Source organism: Macrotis lagotis, chromosome 1, assembly GCF_037893015.1.
Source record: "Macrotis lagotis isolate mMagLag1 chromosome 1, bilby.v1.9.chrom.fasta, whole genome shotgun sequence".
Classification (NCBI taxonomy): domain Eukaryota; kingdom Metazoa; phylum Chordata; class Mammalia; order Peramelemorphia; family Peramelidae; genus Macrotis; species Macrotis lagotis.
In genome coordinates this window covers 231,209,605-231,226,446 of record NC_133658.1, presented here as the reverse complement: position 1 = coordinate 231,226,446, position 16,842 = coordinate 231,209,605, and the positions used below count along the sequence as shown (strand labels likewise).

General features: G+C 34.6%; 1 protein-coding gene across 1 annotated transcript in view; it reads right to left on the bottom strand.

Moving 5' to 3' along the window:
* The window catches only part of CDH13 (cadherin 13), a 1,354,681-nt gene that overhangs the window by 349,178 nt on the left and 988,661 nt on the right, over positions 1 to 16,842 (bottom strand). The window contains exon 7 of the mRNA XM_074209753.1: positions 7,764 to 7,942. Within this exon, the coding sequence (XP_074065854.1) occupies positions 7,764 to 7,942 (179 nt within the window). The remainder of the gene's footprint in view (positions 1 to 7,763; positions 7,943 to 16,842) is intronic.

Here is a 16,842-nt window from a genome sequence, read left to right as displayed (position 1 = left end):
TCTTTATAACATGCTGAGATGTTGTTCTTTCAGTTTACTTTTGTGAAAATCTAGCTTCCTATCCTAGGGACTCTGATAAAGGTAATTAACAAGACTGCAATACTACCCCTTTCATTATAAACAATACAATTTTGTCCTCTCACAGCCTCAGGAGAGGAAGCAAGAAGATGATAAAATGGGGACCAACTTGGGACAATGTGAATTAATTCAACCATATTTTTTTTAAAAATACTAACCAATAATATCCATTTCTCAACATACAAACCAACAGAACTTCTGACTATGAATTCCAATTTTACACATGGATAAACTGAGTCAAAGAATGGTTAAATGAATTCTTAGCATCACAGTTTTTGGAATTAAATCCAAGTCTTTTGGCTTCAATTATTGCTGTGCTTGTGTTTGTGCGTGCGTGTGTGCGTGTGTGTGTGTGTGTGTGTGTGTGTGTGTGTGTGTGTCTGTGTGTGTGTATACATATATACATTTACTAGTAATTGGATATGTTAATGTATATGAATATCTGAATATCTATATGTTTAAATTTTCATGTTAGCACCTACATATTAAGGTACTGAGAAATATGGCTAAGTAAACATCAGAGATAATGAGCTTGCCCTTGTGATTTCTCTCTGATTCTGTCTCCATCTGTCTGTCTGTCTGTCTCTCTTTGTCTTGATATCTCTGTGTCTCTCTTTTTCCCTCTCTATCTCCCTTCCTGTTTCTCTCTGACTCTGTTTCCCTGTCTCTCCCTATGTATCTTTCTGTTTCTGTTTGTCTTTCTGTCTATCTCTGACTTCTATCTGTGGGTCTATCTGACTCTCCCTCTCTCTCTTTTTCTGTGAATATGAACAGAGTGCTGGTCCCAGGGTCAAGAAGTCCTAAATTAAAATTTGTTCTCAACTAGTGACTAATCTGTGTGCCCTTGGGTAAGTCACTTTGATTCTTCTTGCCTCCATTTCCTCATCCATAAAAGGAGATAATAGCACCTACCTCCCATAGTTGCTTTGAGGCTCAAATGAGATTATATTTGTTATGCATTTCACACAGGACAGGTTATATAGTAAGCATTCTATAAATACTAATTTATTATATGTAGTATGTGTCTGTATTTGTATATCCCATACCATTCTGCAACTGCTGTTCTGCCTGGTCTTAATTCCACTGAATGAGATCCCATGGTCTCCCCAACTCCTCCTTTGCTACCTTCTTTTGTGTGTCGCTTCTCTTCATTTGTTTGTGAGATCCTTGAACAAAGGACCAGCCTTTCTTTTTAAGTAACTGTCTCCAATTCTTAGAACAGTGTCCTGCATGTACAAGGTACTTAATAATTTTTTTTAGATTGGATCTAACTATAGTATATACACATATTTGCTTGTATGGGCATGGATAAATATCCACACAATTTTCATGTTACCAGTTATACCTGAAGAATGTGGCTAAACAAATTCCTAAGACATAGATCTTGCCGACTTGCCTTGTTTGTAACTTTATTTTTGTCTCTACCCACCCATATACGGTGGAGAAAAATAGCATCATAGATTTTAAAAATTTGGGGAACTAGGATAGCAATGTGGAAAAGTGGATAGAGATAAGCTCTGGGGTCAGGAGTATCTGAGTTCAAATACAGCCTCATATACTGTCTAGTTGGGTGAACCTGAGCAAGTCACTTAACCCTGGTTGTCTCAGCAAACACCCCAGAGGTGTTGGAAGTTAGTTGAAAAATAGCCTTATCTGTTCTTATGGTTTTGTCCTCTGTGTTGGTCTTCACTAGGTGTGGAGGGGGACCCTAGGGAATCCATTACAAAGGGAGAATGGCCCAGCCAATCACAAAATTGGAAGAGTTTTCCTAATCCCATTCCAGAGATGACAAACCCAAGATTAGAAAAGTCTAGTCCTCAGCTGGTCAAGAGTGACCCAGAGATTTTGACCTAATGCAACTGAGTTTGTGCAATTAGGTAATTGAATATTATCCCCACACCACCCGGTAATGATTGGGGTTCATCATCATATCATGTGTCATATGATATGGGGGGAGATCATATTAGAGACATGTCATGGAACAGGTGGAACTCTTAGATTATAACTCAAACTCTGAGAGCCTTTGAAAATCCAAAAGGGAGAGGAAAGAGTTTCTGAAGACTATAAACTACCTGATGTTTGAATGCCACCTCATGCCTCATGTCAGGCAAGGTACCCATATCCTGCAGGATTCATTAATAAAAATCTACAGTTTTCTTTCATTCTAGCAGGTTTTTCTTTCATTCATTTATACCATTGTCTAAGAAGAAAATAATGAGAAATATGGAATTCACCAAGAACTAGTAGCAAGGTCTTTGACTACAAGCTAAGAGTCTTAGCTGCTGGACTAAGAAGAATACTAAGGAAAAAAAAAATCAAACCACATTAACTAGTTGGGATAAGCCTGATCTTTGTTTTGAAGAAACAAAGGTTGAAAACAAGGGTTGAAAAACTTCTGTTAAGGATATGGATAAATATAAGGCAAAGCAGGAAAATGTTTTTGCTTGGTAGAGAGCAAAAGATTTTCTGCTTTTGTTAAAAGTGCTACTGATGGAGCTATGAATTGATCCTAGGATTCTGGAAAATAATATTTTTGTAAAAATAGTGGCTAAAATGTCTATATTCTTTGTCTCTCAGATTTTACTGCTAGGCATATATACTATAAAGAGGTCACTGATGAAAAGAACAATTCCAGATACCTTAGACCACTGGTAGCTATACTTCAATATATTAGTAAAAAAAATAGAAGAGAAAACAAAAAGTAGATATCTTTAAAATGACTTAGTAAATTGTGTTAAATTATATCAATGGGATATTGCTGCTCTATAAGAAACAACGAATGTGCATAAAATAGAGGTTTTGAAGATGAGAGCTGTCAAATTTCCAAATGCAACAAAACCAAATTAAAATGCAAATGGGAAATGTTTCACAAACTAAGCAAAATACAATAGAAAATAGATAATTTTAATATATTTTTCAAGTCAATATGTGATTCACAGATATATTTTTATATAGCTTGATGCAGGCATTTTTTTTTTGAGTTTGACACCAATGGTGTAGAATAAAGAGAAGCATGGGAAGACCTGTATAAATGAATTCAATGTTTAAAAAAGCAGAACAGGCAAATAAAAATACATATTATTATAATCATTCAAATCACATATAGCACAATTAATACAAAGAATCAATGCAATATAAAACCCAAATCTCATTGATATGAGTAATAGTGACCAAAGTTTGCATTCAAGAAGAGATTTAGAATTTCAGCTTAGATCTTCCTTGGCAGAGGTGGAGAATTATGAGGGTGGAATTCTGTTTCTAATGTCAGACTAGGTTGATGTGTTGTTTAGTATGAATGTTGTTTTTTTTTTTCCCTGAACTGTCTTTTTTTTATTCTTTCTCTTCATAAAAATTGTTATAAAGAATAGTTTTCTGGAAGAGGGAAGAGAGGGATATTTTGAGAAATGATGGTGCTATAAAAATAAAAATCAATAAAAATTTAATTAAAAGTAAAATAAAAGAGCTTGCAACAGTATACGAGTAAAGACTTTAAGTTAAAATAGCATGGCAGCACTTTACAAAGAATTTTTAACAAACCCAGAGAGTCAGCATAGATTTCAGCCAACATGGTCTGCAGAGATTCCATTTCCAGCTGAACCATTTCTATCAGCAAGACAGAAAAATGATATCTAATGAAGACTATGAGGCCCACTAGAAGGCTAGCAACACTGTGAATAGTAATATATATTTATGCATATATACACACATATTTACATATATACACATATACATCTATCTATATCTATATCTATAAACACACGTGTGTGTGTGTGTGTGTGTGTGTGTGTGTGTGTGTGTGTGTGTGTATGTGTGTGACTGGGTAGTCACTTAACCTTTTTGGGCTTAAGGCTCTCATTTGTAAAATCAGAGATTGGCACTTGATGACCTCAATTTCCCTTTCATCTGACTGAACATGATTAGACTGAAGGTTGAGGGATGGAAAGTCAATAATGCCTTAAAGATTTAAAACTTGGGTACATGAGACAATAATAAGGAAATAGAGTATTATTGAGGCAAAGCTGGTTATTGTAGGAAACTGAAGGATCTTATGTCTGGTGTATTTGAAATTTCAACAGAAAACATTCAGAACAGTGTACTATTGTAAGTTAAGGATTCAGGATTAGAACTCAGTGTAGAAGATAGAGATCTTAGAATAAATTATATTGAAATAATATTGATAACAATAATTAATTTTAGTATAGTATTTCAAGTTTCTAGAAGCATGGTACATATCTTAGATTGCTTAATCCTTAAAATAACCCAGTGAGATAGGTTCTATTATTCCATTTAATAATGAAATTGAGAGCTAAACAGGTTAAGCAATTTACCCAGTGGAGTCATTTAGGTAGTAAGTGTTTGAGGCAATATTCAAACTCAGGTCTTCCCAGCTCCAAGATTAACACTTGAAGTGGGAAAACTCCACTTGGGAAGAGTAAAGGAAGAATATATAAAGGTACTGAGGATAAAATTTACATATGAAAGTCAATCCATATGTAAATTTCAGGGGTAGAAGAGAGATCCAGTAGAGGAAACAAATTGTGGAGGGCAAGGAAGAAATTTTGAGAAAGTCAATAATAATAAATTAAATGCTACTGAAAGATGAAAAAGAATGAGGACTGGGAAAGCTGTTGTGAACTCTCAGGAAAAAAAATCATTAGAATATTGAAAATGAAAGTCACCTTATAAGGACTTATAAGAAGAAAGAGAGAATCAGATATAGTTTATATCTGTAAGAAGGTTAAGAATGCAAATTAAGAGAAAAATAGGATGATCCCTTCAGAAAAAATTAGAGTATAAGAATTTTTTTTTCAAAATGGTGGCAAAGTCCACCTTGTCCTGGGCAACATGATGGGGCCCACATCTAGGTAGATATGAGGTACTATTTGAACACATATATCAAGGCATGATTTGGGAGGTGACTTCAAAACTTTGGGTTTAGTCAGTACTGGTATGTCATGACTGAAGTGACATGCATAGGAAGAGGAGAAGGGAAAAGGGGAGAAAATGAAAAAGAAATGGAGGGAAGGCAAAAGAGAGAAAGGTATGTTAAGGAAGAGTATTAAAGGGAAAGATACTGTGGATGCTTTGTGTTTGTTGCTTTGTCTGGTGTCAATGAACAAGATCCCTCCAGGTGTCCCATTCCCCCACCCTCATTTTTCTGTCTCCATTTGTGAATTGTCTTTTTTTCTTTTATAAGCCCTATGAGGGCAGGGGCTTTGTTTAGTTTTACAAATTGTATTTCTAGACATAGGATCTGGCATTTAGCAGTTTATTGCATTGAATTTGGATTAGACTGACTGTCTCAAAGGTCAAGCAAACTGGGCCTCTGGCAGAAGTCAAAACCATAGAAAGCTCTGAGTCTGGATTGAAGTGAATGGGCTCTTCTCATGCAACCACAATTAGTAACTGGATTGGTGAAGTGGATAGCAGCAGAATCTGGAGTCAGAAAAACCTGAGTTCAAATCAGCCAAAGATGCAAGCTTTAACCACTGGTAAATCATTTAACTTTTCTCTGCATTAGTTTCCTCAACTGTAAAGTTAAGATAATCATAACACCTTATCCTGTTGGTTGTGAAAATCAAATGAGATAATATTTATAAAGTGCTCAGCGTGATTGGTATTAATAAATGTTTCCTTCCTTCCTTCCTTCCTTCCTTCCTTCCTTCCTTCCTTCCTTCCTTCCTTCCTTCCTTCCTTCCTTCCTTCCTTCCTTCCTTCCTTCCTTTCCATTTTTGCTAATTGCATGTAAAGATAGTTTCCAACACTCATATTTGTAAAATTTTGAATTCCAAATTTTTCTATGATCCTCCTTTCCCTTTCCTCACCCCAAGACAGAAATCAATCTTATATAGTGTATATATGTACAATCATGCTAACCATATTTCCATATCAGTTATGTTATGAAAGAAAAATCAGAACAAAAGGGAAAAAACATGAGAATGAAAAAAACAAAAATAAAAAAGTGAAAATAGTATGCTTTGATCTTCATTCAGACTTTATGGTTCTTTCTCTGTATGTGGATAGCATTTTTCATCACAAAGCTTTTAGAATTGTCTTTGATTACAGGATTTCTGAGAACTATGATCATACATTTTTGTTTTTACTGTGTACAATGTTGTCATCGTTCTGTTCACTTTACTCAGCATCAGTTCATACAAGTTTTTCCAGTTTTTTTATGAAATCCACCTGTTTATCTTTTCTTATAGAATAATAGCATTCCATTATAGTCATATACAACAGGTTATTCAATCATTTCCCAATTGAGGGACATTTGCTCAATTTCAAATTCTTTGTCACCACCAAATATTTTTATACATGTATGTCCTTTTTACTTTTATGATCATTTTGGGACCTAGTATTAATATTACTGGATATGAGGGTGTGCAAAGTTTTATAGCCCTTTGGGCATCGTTCCAAATTGTTCTTCAGAATGGTTGGATCAGTCCACAACTCCATGAATAATGCATTATTATCCCAATTTTCCAATACCCCTTTCAATTTTTATTATTTTCCTTTTCTGTCATATTAGTCAATTTTATAAGTCTGAGGTTGTATCTCAGAGTTGTTTTTATTTTCCTTTCTCTAATAATTAGTGATTTAGAGCATTTTTATATGACTGAGAATAGCTTTAAGTTTTTTCATATGAAAACTACTGTCTTTTGACCATTTATTAATTGAGGAGTGGCTTTTATTCTTATAAATTTGTTATATAAAGTCTTCTAACTCCTTAGGGTGAAATATATGTCTCTGGTCAGAAAGTCCATGTCCTTTAAGTATGTTGTTAACTTTGGTGAATTCAGCTCTCTTTCAGGAATATGGGATTATCATCAGAATCCTGCTTCTATTAAAGATCCTTCAAGGACTAAGATGATGTACCATAAGACTCAACTTCTTCAGATTAACTGTGCTACAGGCTTCCCATACCCTCCTCCAGATCTTCATCCTGAAAGTCACTCTGGCCTTTAAATTTACACACTGGATCCTTTTGGACCTCTTCCTCTAAATCAATGTTTTGTATCAGAGCCTAGATTTATAGAAGATATTCCTGTCGCTTTAACCTGTACTCTGTAATTCCCCTACAAGGCTCCAGCTCCTGGTTTCACCTTCCTTTTATATGTGACTTCATTTGAAAGCAATGTCCCTGAGGACAGGCACAATTTTTCTTTTTCTTTGTATTTGTATTCCAAGTGCTTATCACAATATGTTTGACAAAGTAATTTTTACCTAATAGATGTCAATGAACTGACTCTTATCTGACTATCCGAAAAGGATAAAGGACATCCCATTTCAGAAAGGAGGGAAAGAAGAGAAGAGAACAGCTAAATATGCATTTTAAATTGCTTATAGAGAATAGATGAAGGCTTTTATATGATCTGACTTTAATCTCATTTAAAACAGTGAAGGAGGCTAGAAAGTATAGAATAAAGTGAGGTTTGGAGGAAAAACCTTAATAAAACTGCTGCAGACTATTCTTCATTATCAATAAGAGGATACAGGGATTGAAGACCAATAGGGAGGGCCCAGGGGAAATTAGGATGAAGATACCGATTCTTCATTTGAAATGCCTCTTCCAGTCATTGTTTCTTCTCTCATCTCACTACCACTCTTCCACTTCACATCATTATCTCATGCTGGGAATATTGTAACACTCCTTTTCAGCAGCAAGTTGATGACTTTGAACTTACCTCCCGGTCCAACAGCGCTGGTGACACCACGGTGACGATGTCTCCTTTCTCGGGATCAATATAGAACATGTTGGGAGATGGCTTGTCAGGAGTCTGCTGCAGAATGTTGTAGCGCAGGAGGGCATTGTCTGTGGAAGGGTCATCAGCATCAAAGGCTGTCATACGCATCACCGTGGTTCCTGCAGGGAATAGGATAGAAAGGCAGGAGATGTTATTATGACTCACAACCAGCATCGGGTAGTCTGCTTGCCACAAATGATACTGTGAACACTGTTCAAAATTGAAAATTAAAAAGAAAATAGCATTAACTTGATCCTTTACTTGTTGTCATACTAGATTTCATTAAAGGATTCAATAAAAACAAATGATATATAAGACATTTTTGGTTATTATTGAGTTGTTTCAGTAATGCCTTACTCTTTTGGATCCCTTTTAGGGTTTTCTCAGCAAAGATAAAGCAGGGGCTTGCCATTTCCTTCTCCAGATCATTTTACATATGAGGAAACCGAAGCAAACAAAGTTAAGTGACTTGCTCAGACTCACACAGCTAGTAAGAATCTGAGGCCAGATTTGAACTGAAGTCTTTTTGACTCCAGTTCTGACCTCTGTTTACTGTACCACCCAACTGAAATGTATGCCTGAAAAGGTATACATTAGACATAAAATTGAACTGAGCTTTCCAGTGTTTAGTTCTGGTCATATCAGGAACATGGCCAGAGGATTAAAAGATCAAGAGGCATGGTTGAAGGATTTAATCATCAAGACATCCATGTCATACCTGTCATTCTTTGCCAACTTGAGGCTCAGATAGAGGAACTATGGCCAACTGAACCAACTGCATTTTTCAGTTGTGACATTCTGTTACAATCATTTTCTTATAGAATAGTCCTGTGCTTGGTGTATATACTGACTGTATCCACACAACTAGAGAGACAAGAGGAGTCTGGATAAGATAACCTGTCTCCAAATTATCCAACTCAGTGACAAATCTACAAATCTAAGGGGCAGCTAGGTGGTATGGTGGTTAGAGCACCAGCCCTGGAGTCAGGAGGACCTGAGTTCAAATCCAACCTCAGATGCTTAATAATTACCCAGCTGTGTGGCCTTGGGCAAGCCACTTAACCCCATTGCCTTGCAAAAAAAAAAAAACTTAAAAAAAAGAAATCTACAAGTCTGGCTGCTTCAGTTATTATGTTGATTATGAGTGTAAAAACATATACACACACATACACATGCACGTCTCCATACATGTATGCATGTATTTATTACACTCATGCATGTAAAAATACACACATGCATTTTATACACACATTCATTATACTTACACATATGTTTGTATATATACATATATTATCAACTATGTAAATTGAGTTTATGTATATACATAGAAATCTATATATCTATGAACATACATAGATATGTATACATGAAGAAATGGGTTTAAACATGTGTTTATTACATCCATGTAGATATGCATATATATTTGTATAATTATTCATGGGTACTTATACACATATGTGCATGTACATAGAGAATCACATGTAATTTTATGTCTATAAATATATGCATGTATTTTATACATATATGTGTATATTCACAAATAAACACAAAGGCATCTATATATAAAAAGTTGAGCTAGTTTATTATGAAAAGTTAGTTGTTTCAATGTAACATTAAGCTAATATCCTTTTCTATTGTTTCAATATGATTTCAGTCTTCTAACCTCCTTCTTTATAATGATATGTAACTTAGTTTGTATTTATAATGAAAGCAGTATTCCTCTTGGCTCCTGTAGTTGTTCACTCAGCAAAAAGATCAGAGGTTGGAGAACTGAGGAAGTTTCTAGGCTATATCAACCTATTCATTGTGGCAACTAATTCCCGCCACTAAAACTTCTCTAAGAAATGGTGATGAGGGGCTACACTTTTCTTTTTAGAGATTTCCTTTTTTTTCTAATTTGTTATTCTAAAAAGATTTATTGATGTCATTGATTTCAAATAGTGTTTTCTTCCCTTGAATAGTCTTTCTTCTGATTTGTCACATATTCAATCTTTAATCAGTTTATGATCTGACTTCACAGAGACAGATGAGTTTGTAATGACTGAGACCTTGGTCATTGGTAGCCTATGATACAGTTAAAAACAAAAACATTTTCCAGTGTTTGCAATTTTTGCATCTTCAGATTCTTTTGTTAAAGAAATTATCTGTGAAGATGCAACAGAGGTCCCATTTAATCACCGAACCTTCAAAAGTTACCTTAAGTTCAAGGCAGTCTTTCAGCTCAGATTTTCAAAAACATGATTACAAAGCCCCTACTGAGAAGCCTTTAAAGAGATATTTAAACAAATAAACAAAAAGGATAGAGGAGGGAGAACACCTATGTATATGTGCCAAGTTACATAGTGTAGAGAGTAGCCATAAAGAATGAACACCTGCTGAGAACAAAAATTTGCAGGAGACAAATTCTAAGAGATAGGAGAAAAATATATATAACCTCAGTTAATGAGGCACCATACAAAAATACATAAAGCCTCAATTAATGAGGCACGATACAAAATGACAAAAAGGTATAGCTTAATAGTAGAATGAACATTTGAACTGACAAATATTAATTAGACTTGGTAAGATGAAACTCATGGGCAGGATTATGGTTCTGGGTATTCTTTATTCTAAAGAAATAAGGTTGCAAAAATGGGATGGAAAGGGGAGTAATATTATAGAGTATGCCTTTTCAACTGAGGGAATATGAAAAGAGGGAGACAACATAATGGAGAGCATCTTGATGAATGTCCAAGGAGGGAGAAAGAGCAGTGTTTTGTTGTTGTTGAGTATATTAAAGAATAACTGGATAAAAAGGAAAATATTGGCAACAAATTTTAAGCCTGACATTGGTATGGTATCATAATGCTGAAGGACTTCAATTATACTTACATTCACTGGAGTTCTCTATCTCTGTCAACAGCAGAGAAAGTAATCATTTCTTAATTTACTTTAGCAATTATTGAATCCTTCAAAAGTTGAAAGAACCAACAAAGAAAAATTCTATTCTGGATATGATTCTCACTAACAGCGAGGGACTGATTATTGAAAGTGAAAATGATGAGAACATTAGGGGCAGATGGGGAGGGCAAACAATAATTTCATTCTAGAGTTAGTAACAGTGAGTGTATATATATATATATATATATGTATGTATGTATGTACCCTTCAGATGAGTCATTTTCAGCTATGTCTGACGTTTCAAGACCCCATTTAGGATATTCTTGGTAGAGATTCTGAAGAGTTTGCATTTTCTTCTCTGAGGAAACTGAAGCAAGCAGGGTTAGGTGAATTATTCAAGGTAATTGGTAATGTGGTTAAAGTCAAATTTTAATTCAGTAAGAGAACTCTTCCTGATTCCAGTAATGGGTATTCTATACATTGTGCCACTTAGCTATCCTAACATATATCCTAGACTTGGAGAAAGCTGATTTCAAAAGATTCAAAGAAAATAAAGGCAAAACATATGGAACAAAATTTTGGGAAAGTCAGTCCAAAATAATTTGAAAGATAATCAAAAATGAAAACATGAATATACAAAAAAATTTCAATTATAAAGGGTAAAATTAGGATTTATCTGATCAATGTGACTGCACAGGTAACTCTCCAATCAACTTATATCTTTAAAAGAAGTGTTTAGAAAATGGCTTAAAAACAAAGCCTTATCTTTTTTATCTAAAAGAACAAATAAAAATGAATAAAAATAATAAACACTTCCTTTAGAAAATAATATCAGCAACACAGAAACTCAGAAGTTAAGTTTGATAAGACAAGCTAAAAGTGTGAAAAAGCGGTTTGTACATTTAAAATAGGATCTTTTTTTGGAGTGGGTGAGATGATGATTTTTTATGATGCACAGAATGCAGAGCAGCTTAACTTTCATTTTTTTTCTATGAACTTTGAATAGAAGCAAACCATTACACTGAAATGATAAAATAAAAATTACTAACAGGGAGTTGATACTCAGGATGAGTAAGGAAATAAGTCACCATAATAAACTTAAGTCACCAGGTTCAAATAAACTCTATCTTCAGGTACTGAAATAATTGATAGATGTATTTGCCAATTTTCCATAAGTGATATTTTTTTTATTTTTATTTTTAGGGCTTTTTTTGCAAGGCAATGGGGTTAAGTATATTGCCCAAGGTCACGCAGCTAGGTAATTATTAAATGTCAGGATGGATTTGAAGCCAGATACTCCTGACTCCAGGGCCAGTGCTCTATCCACTGTACCACCTAGCTGCCCCTGTCAGTGATATTTTGAATAAAATAGACACTAAGAGAGATCTCATAAAATAAAGGTAAATGTCTTGATTTTCAAAAAATGGAAAAAAAATTACAGAGTCTAAGTGCCAATAGATCAATGAAATAGATTCTGGTTCCTGCAAAAATTCTAGCAAATTTCATTAAAGAGATATTTAGTGAAACAGAGACTAGGAAGAAGTAATTATAAAGGACTAGTGTGGATTCATCAGTGGATCATGCCAAACTAAACAAATTTACTATGTTTGTTACATTTGTTCATGATTACTGAAATCGTTTATGAGTGGAATGAATATTCCTGATGTAATTTACTCACGTTGCTGCAAAGCTTTTGGCACTATACTTTTTTTGTGTATGTAGAAAAGGAAGGATAATGTGAATTAGATGATAATCTAATTTTACAGATTCAGAACAATTTGATAGCTAAGTTCAACTCTCAGAGTAGTTAAAATTCAATGAAAATATGGCAGCAGGATCCAAATATTTAATCATTTGAACATATTAATTAATAACTTGGAAAAATGAAATACATGACATGCTAATTGAATTCACAGATGACAAATTTAAAGATATAGCTGAAACATTGGATGACCTGATAAAGATTCAAAAAGATACTGGTAGAGATGAAAATCGGTAAAAAATCTAAGAAGATGAAATTCAATAGGGATAAATTAAAGTTCTGTATTTGAGTACAAACAAGACAACACAGAAGGGAAGAGAACACAAATCCTCTCAGTTACAGAATAGTGAGGCAAGATCATAGAGCATTTCTTTTTTTAGGTTGGGTTTTTTTTTTTGCAAGGCAAATGGGGTTAAGTGGCTTGCCCAAGGCCACAAAGCTAGGTAATTATTAAGTGTCTAAGACCGGATTTGAACCCAGGTACTCCTGACTCCAGGACTGGTGCTTTATCCACTATGCCACCTAACTGCCCCCATAGAGCATTTCTTAAAAACTATCTTATTTTTGTTGTTTGTTGCAATATTAATATGAGTCAATGGCATGATATTGCAGTTAAAAAATTAATCCAATCTTGGGATGAATTAAGAAGGATATGGTTTGATGGAAAAGGATGATGAAAGTATCAAACTACCTTTGCCAATACACATCTGGAGTACTGATTCAGTTCTAATACTAAAAAATATTTGATCCTCTTGAGAATACTCAAATGAAGACAATCAGTATGGTTGAAGTTCATGTTGAACAATGATTAGATGAAGAAATTGAGTTTGAAGATGACCCAGGGTATCATGATAATGGTCTTCAAATATTTAAAGAATGTCATTTGAAAGAGGAATTAGAATTTTTTTTTTGGTTCCAGAGGGTAGAACAAAATACATGGATGGAAGCTGCAGAGACCAAATTATTAGACTTGATACTATCAAACAAATAAAAAAAACATCCTAATACTTACAGACTTTTAAAAGTGGAATTGGTTTTCATGAAAGATGATAGGTTTCCTCTCCTTGGAAATCTTTAGCTGGTTGACCACTTTTGAGTCTCTTATACTAAAGCATGCTTTGTTTATAGGGGTTGAACTAGATAAAGGCTCAAGTCACCCCCCAAATCTCAAAATTTATGATTCTGTTATCCATTTACCAAGACCAACCAACCACAAGACTCTTCAAGAAACATTTACCTGGGACTTCCAGGTCAGAGCCAAGATGGCTCAATGAAACTAGCATGATACTACAGCCTTTTTCTAACAAACATAAATGAAGACTCTATTCTAACATTCAAGCTACAGAATCCTTCAATAAAAAGAGAAGATTCAAAGAAGTTTTCAATGGTAGACATCATGGAGGATCTTTAGTGAAGGACTGTCTCTTTGGGGGAACAGGGAAAGTAAAGTCCAGGAAGTGGGAGAGCAAGGGAAAGTCAGCAGCAGACTTTTAGTCACAGTGCAATCCAGGTCCTGATGGCTTAACAATAGCAGAGGTCCCCACAGTTAGTTAGCAAACTAGGAGGGAGGATCCCAACCCCAACAAAGTCTGAATCCTGGGAACACTGTGGCAAAGGACAGGACTGGGTTTGGAACAAGCCATTGCTAAGTCACAACCTGCACATAAAGGAGGAAACAAACCTCTGCAAAAGCAAGGCTTGGACTGCATAGGCAACATATTGGTCAGGGACAAGCCAGGGATCAGATCACAGCCATAGTAAAAAAAAAAAAAGCTTGGGTCTATACTCCCTATACCCCAGGAGCAGAACTAGAGCAAAAAAAAACTAAAAAAGAGCTCACTATAGAAACATACTTTACAGACAAAGATAAAAACAATGCTATATCTGAAGAAGAAAGCAGTGAAAAATCACTCATGGGAAGTATCAAAACAGCCTATAAATTGAACTCAAATACAAAAGCTCATCAAGGAGCTTAAAAAAGAATTTAGAAACCAAAGAAGAGGGGGAGAAGAAAAGTGGAAAAAAGAATTGAGAGTCATGCAGGAAAATTATGAAAAATTGACCAGAGAATTCAATACCTTTGAAAAGGAAGCATAAAAGGTAATTGAAGAAAATAAAACTCCAAAAATTAGAATTGAGCAAATAGAAACCAATGAATCTACAAGACTATAAGATTCAATCAAACAAAATAAAAAGGCTGTGGCACAGTGGATAAAGCACCGGCCTTGGAGTCAGGAGTACCTGGGTTCAAATCTGGTCTCAAACACTTAATAATTACCTAGCTGTGTGGCCTTGGGCAAGCCACTTAACCCCATTTGCCTTGCAAAAACCTAAAAAAAAATTAAAAAAAAAATAAATAAAAAGGATGAAAAAACTGAAGAAAGTATAAAGAATCTTTTAGGGAAAAAAAATGACCTGGAAAATAGATCCAGAAGAAACAATCCATGAATCATCAAACTACCAGAAAACCTAGATCAAAAAAAGAAGCTGGAAAACAGCATGCAGAAAAATATAAGGGAAAACTGTTCAAATCTGCTTAAAAAAGAAAACAACATAACAATTGAAAGAATCCACAGAACCCCTCCAGAAAGAGACCCCTTGTCAAAAACTCCAAGGGCTGTTATAGCCAAATTCCATAACTCTCAAAGAAAGGACAGAATATTGCAAGCTGCAAAATGAAAACAATTCAAATACAAAGGAAACACAATCAGACTCATACAAGACCTATCAGTCTCAACAGTGAAGGATCAGAAGACCTGGAATATCACATATCAGAAAACAAAGGACCTGGGATTACAACCCAGAATATACTACCCTGCAAAATGCAGGGTATATGCAAAATTCAGCATACTGTCAAGGGAAAAGATGAATGTTTAATGAAACAGATGACTTCCAGAATTTTCTGTCACAAAGATTGGAACAGAACAGAGAATTCAATCAACTAATACATGATTCAAGAGTTGCATAAAAAGGCAAATAAAAAAGGAAGAAAAAAACAAAACAAATAAAAATAAATGTTGGTCAAATTGTATACAACCCTAAAAGGGAACATATAACACTTCTAATTCTTTAGAACTTTACTTCTCTTAGGATAAAGGGTCAAATATAATTGAAGAGATTGGACTTAAAGGACATGGGTATAGTCGGGTATGGTCTCTCGATTGAAAAGGTCCAAGATGACATCACTATGTTAGAGACAAAAAGCCCTGATGAAAAGCAGGAATGTTAACTTTAAATTTAAATATCTCATTATCCTTTGACCCACTTTATTTCTGCTGTGCTGACAAGAGCTTAGCACTTTTTCTAATGAGGGCATCATAAAGTTGGGTGGTCCAAGTCAGTGTCTCTGTAACTTACAATAATTTTCAAAGTTCTCAGGTGAGACCTTCAGAACCTCCCAGTACTTAGAAATCTTTAAGAATCTTTCAGTTAATAAAAACAAGGTCTGACTTAATCCCTGCTTCACTTAATGAGGGGTTAAGTATCCTGGATGGTACCACTTGGGGGTGGTAAAATGTAAGAGAAAATGGGCCTGGATGAGGGGCACAAATAGTTCAACAAATGATTTGGCTTAGGATGATACTTTGGCTCATGAGTAGGATTGTGTGTCCTTGGAGGGTACTTGAAATGTGGTAAGGTAAAAAGTTATTATAATTATAATTTGATGTAATTTGAGACAATGTGTTACTTATCAAGCAATTAACCTATGATGCTACTTTGATAACAATATGATCTTATCCAGTACTCAATTAATCAAACTGTTATTGAAGATATCTGATTATTAGTACTAGAGTGATAAATAAAATCAGGTGAACAGGCAGAAAGATTTATAACGTTATAGGGAAAGAAGGGAGAGTATGAACTCTGAGTAAATTCTATTCAATAGATTTGTTCCAGAAAGGGAATAAGATACATTCCCACTTGGGTTTAAAAATTTATCCTAATCTACAGGGAAGGGGGGACAGAGAAAGGAAAGATAAGGGAAGAAGAGACTAATAAAAAGGAAGGTGAAAGTATAAGTGAAAATAAACTGAAAGCTAAACTTTAAAAGAAAAGTCAGAGGGGGAAAAGGAATAAAATAGAAATAAGAGGAAAGGAAAGAGAAAAATATAAATAAAATATAAATAGAGAAAGATAGCATAGAGGGAAATACAGAATTAATCATCTTAATTGTAAATATGAATGGGATGAACTGTCCCATAAAATGGAAAAAGATAGCAGTATGGATTAAAAATCAGAATCCTACAATATGTGGTTTACAAGAAACACATTTGAAGCAGACATATGCACACAGATTGATGGTAAAATATTGGACCAAAATATATATTATGCCTCAGCTGACTAAAAAAGTCAAATTTAGCGATTCTGATCTCAGAT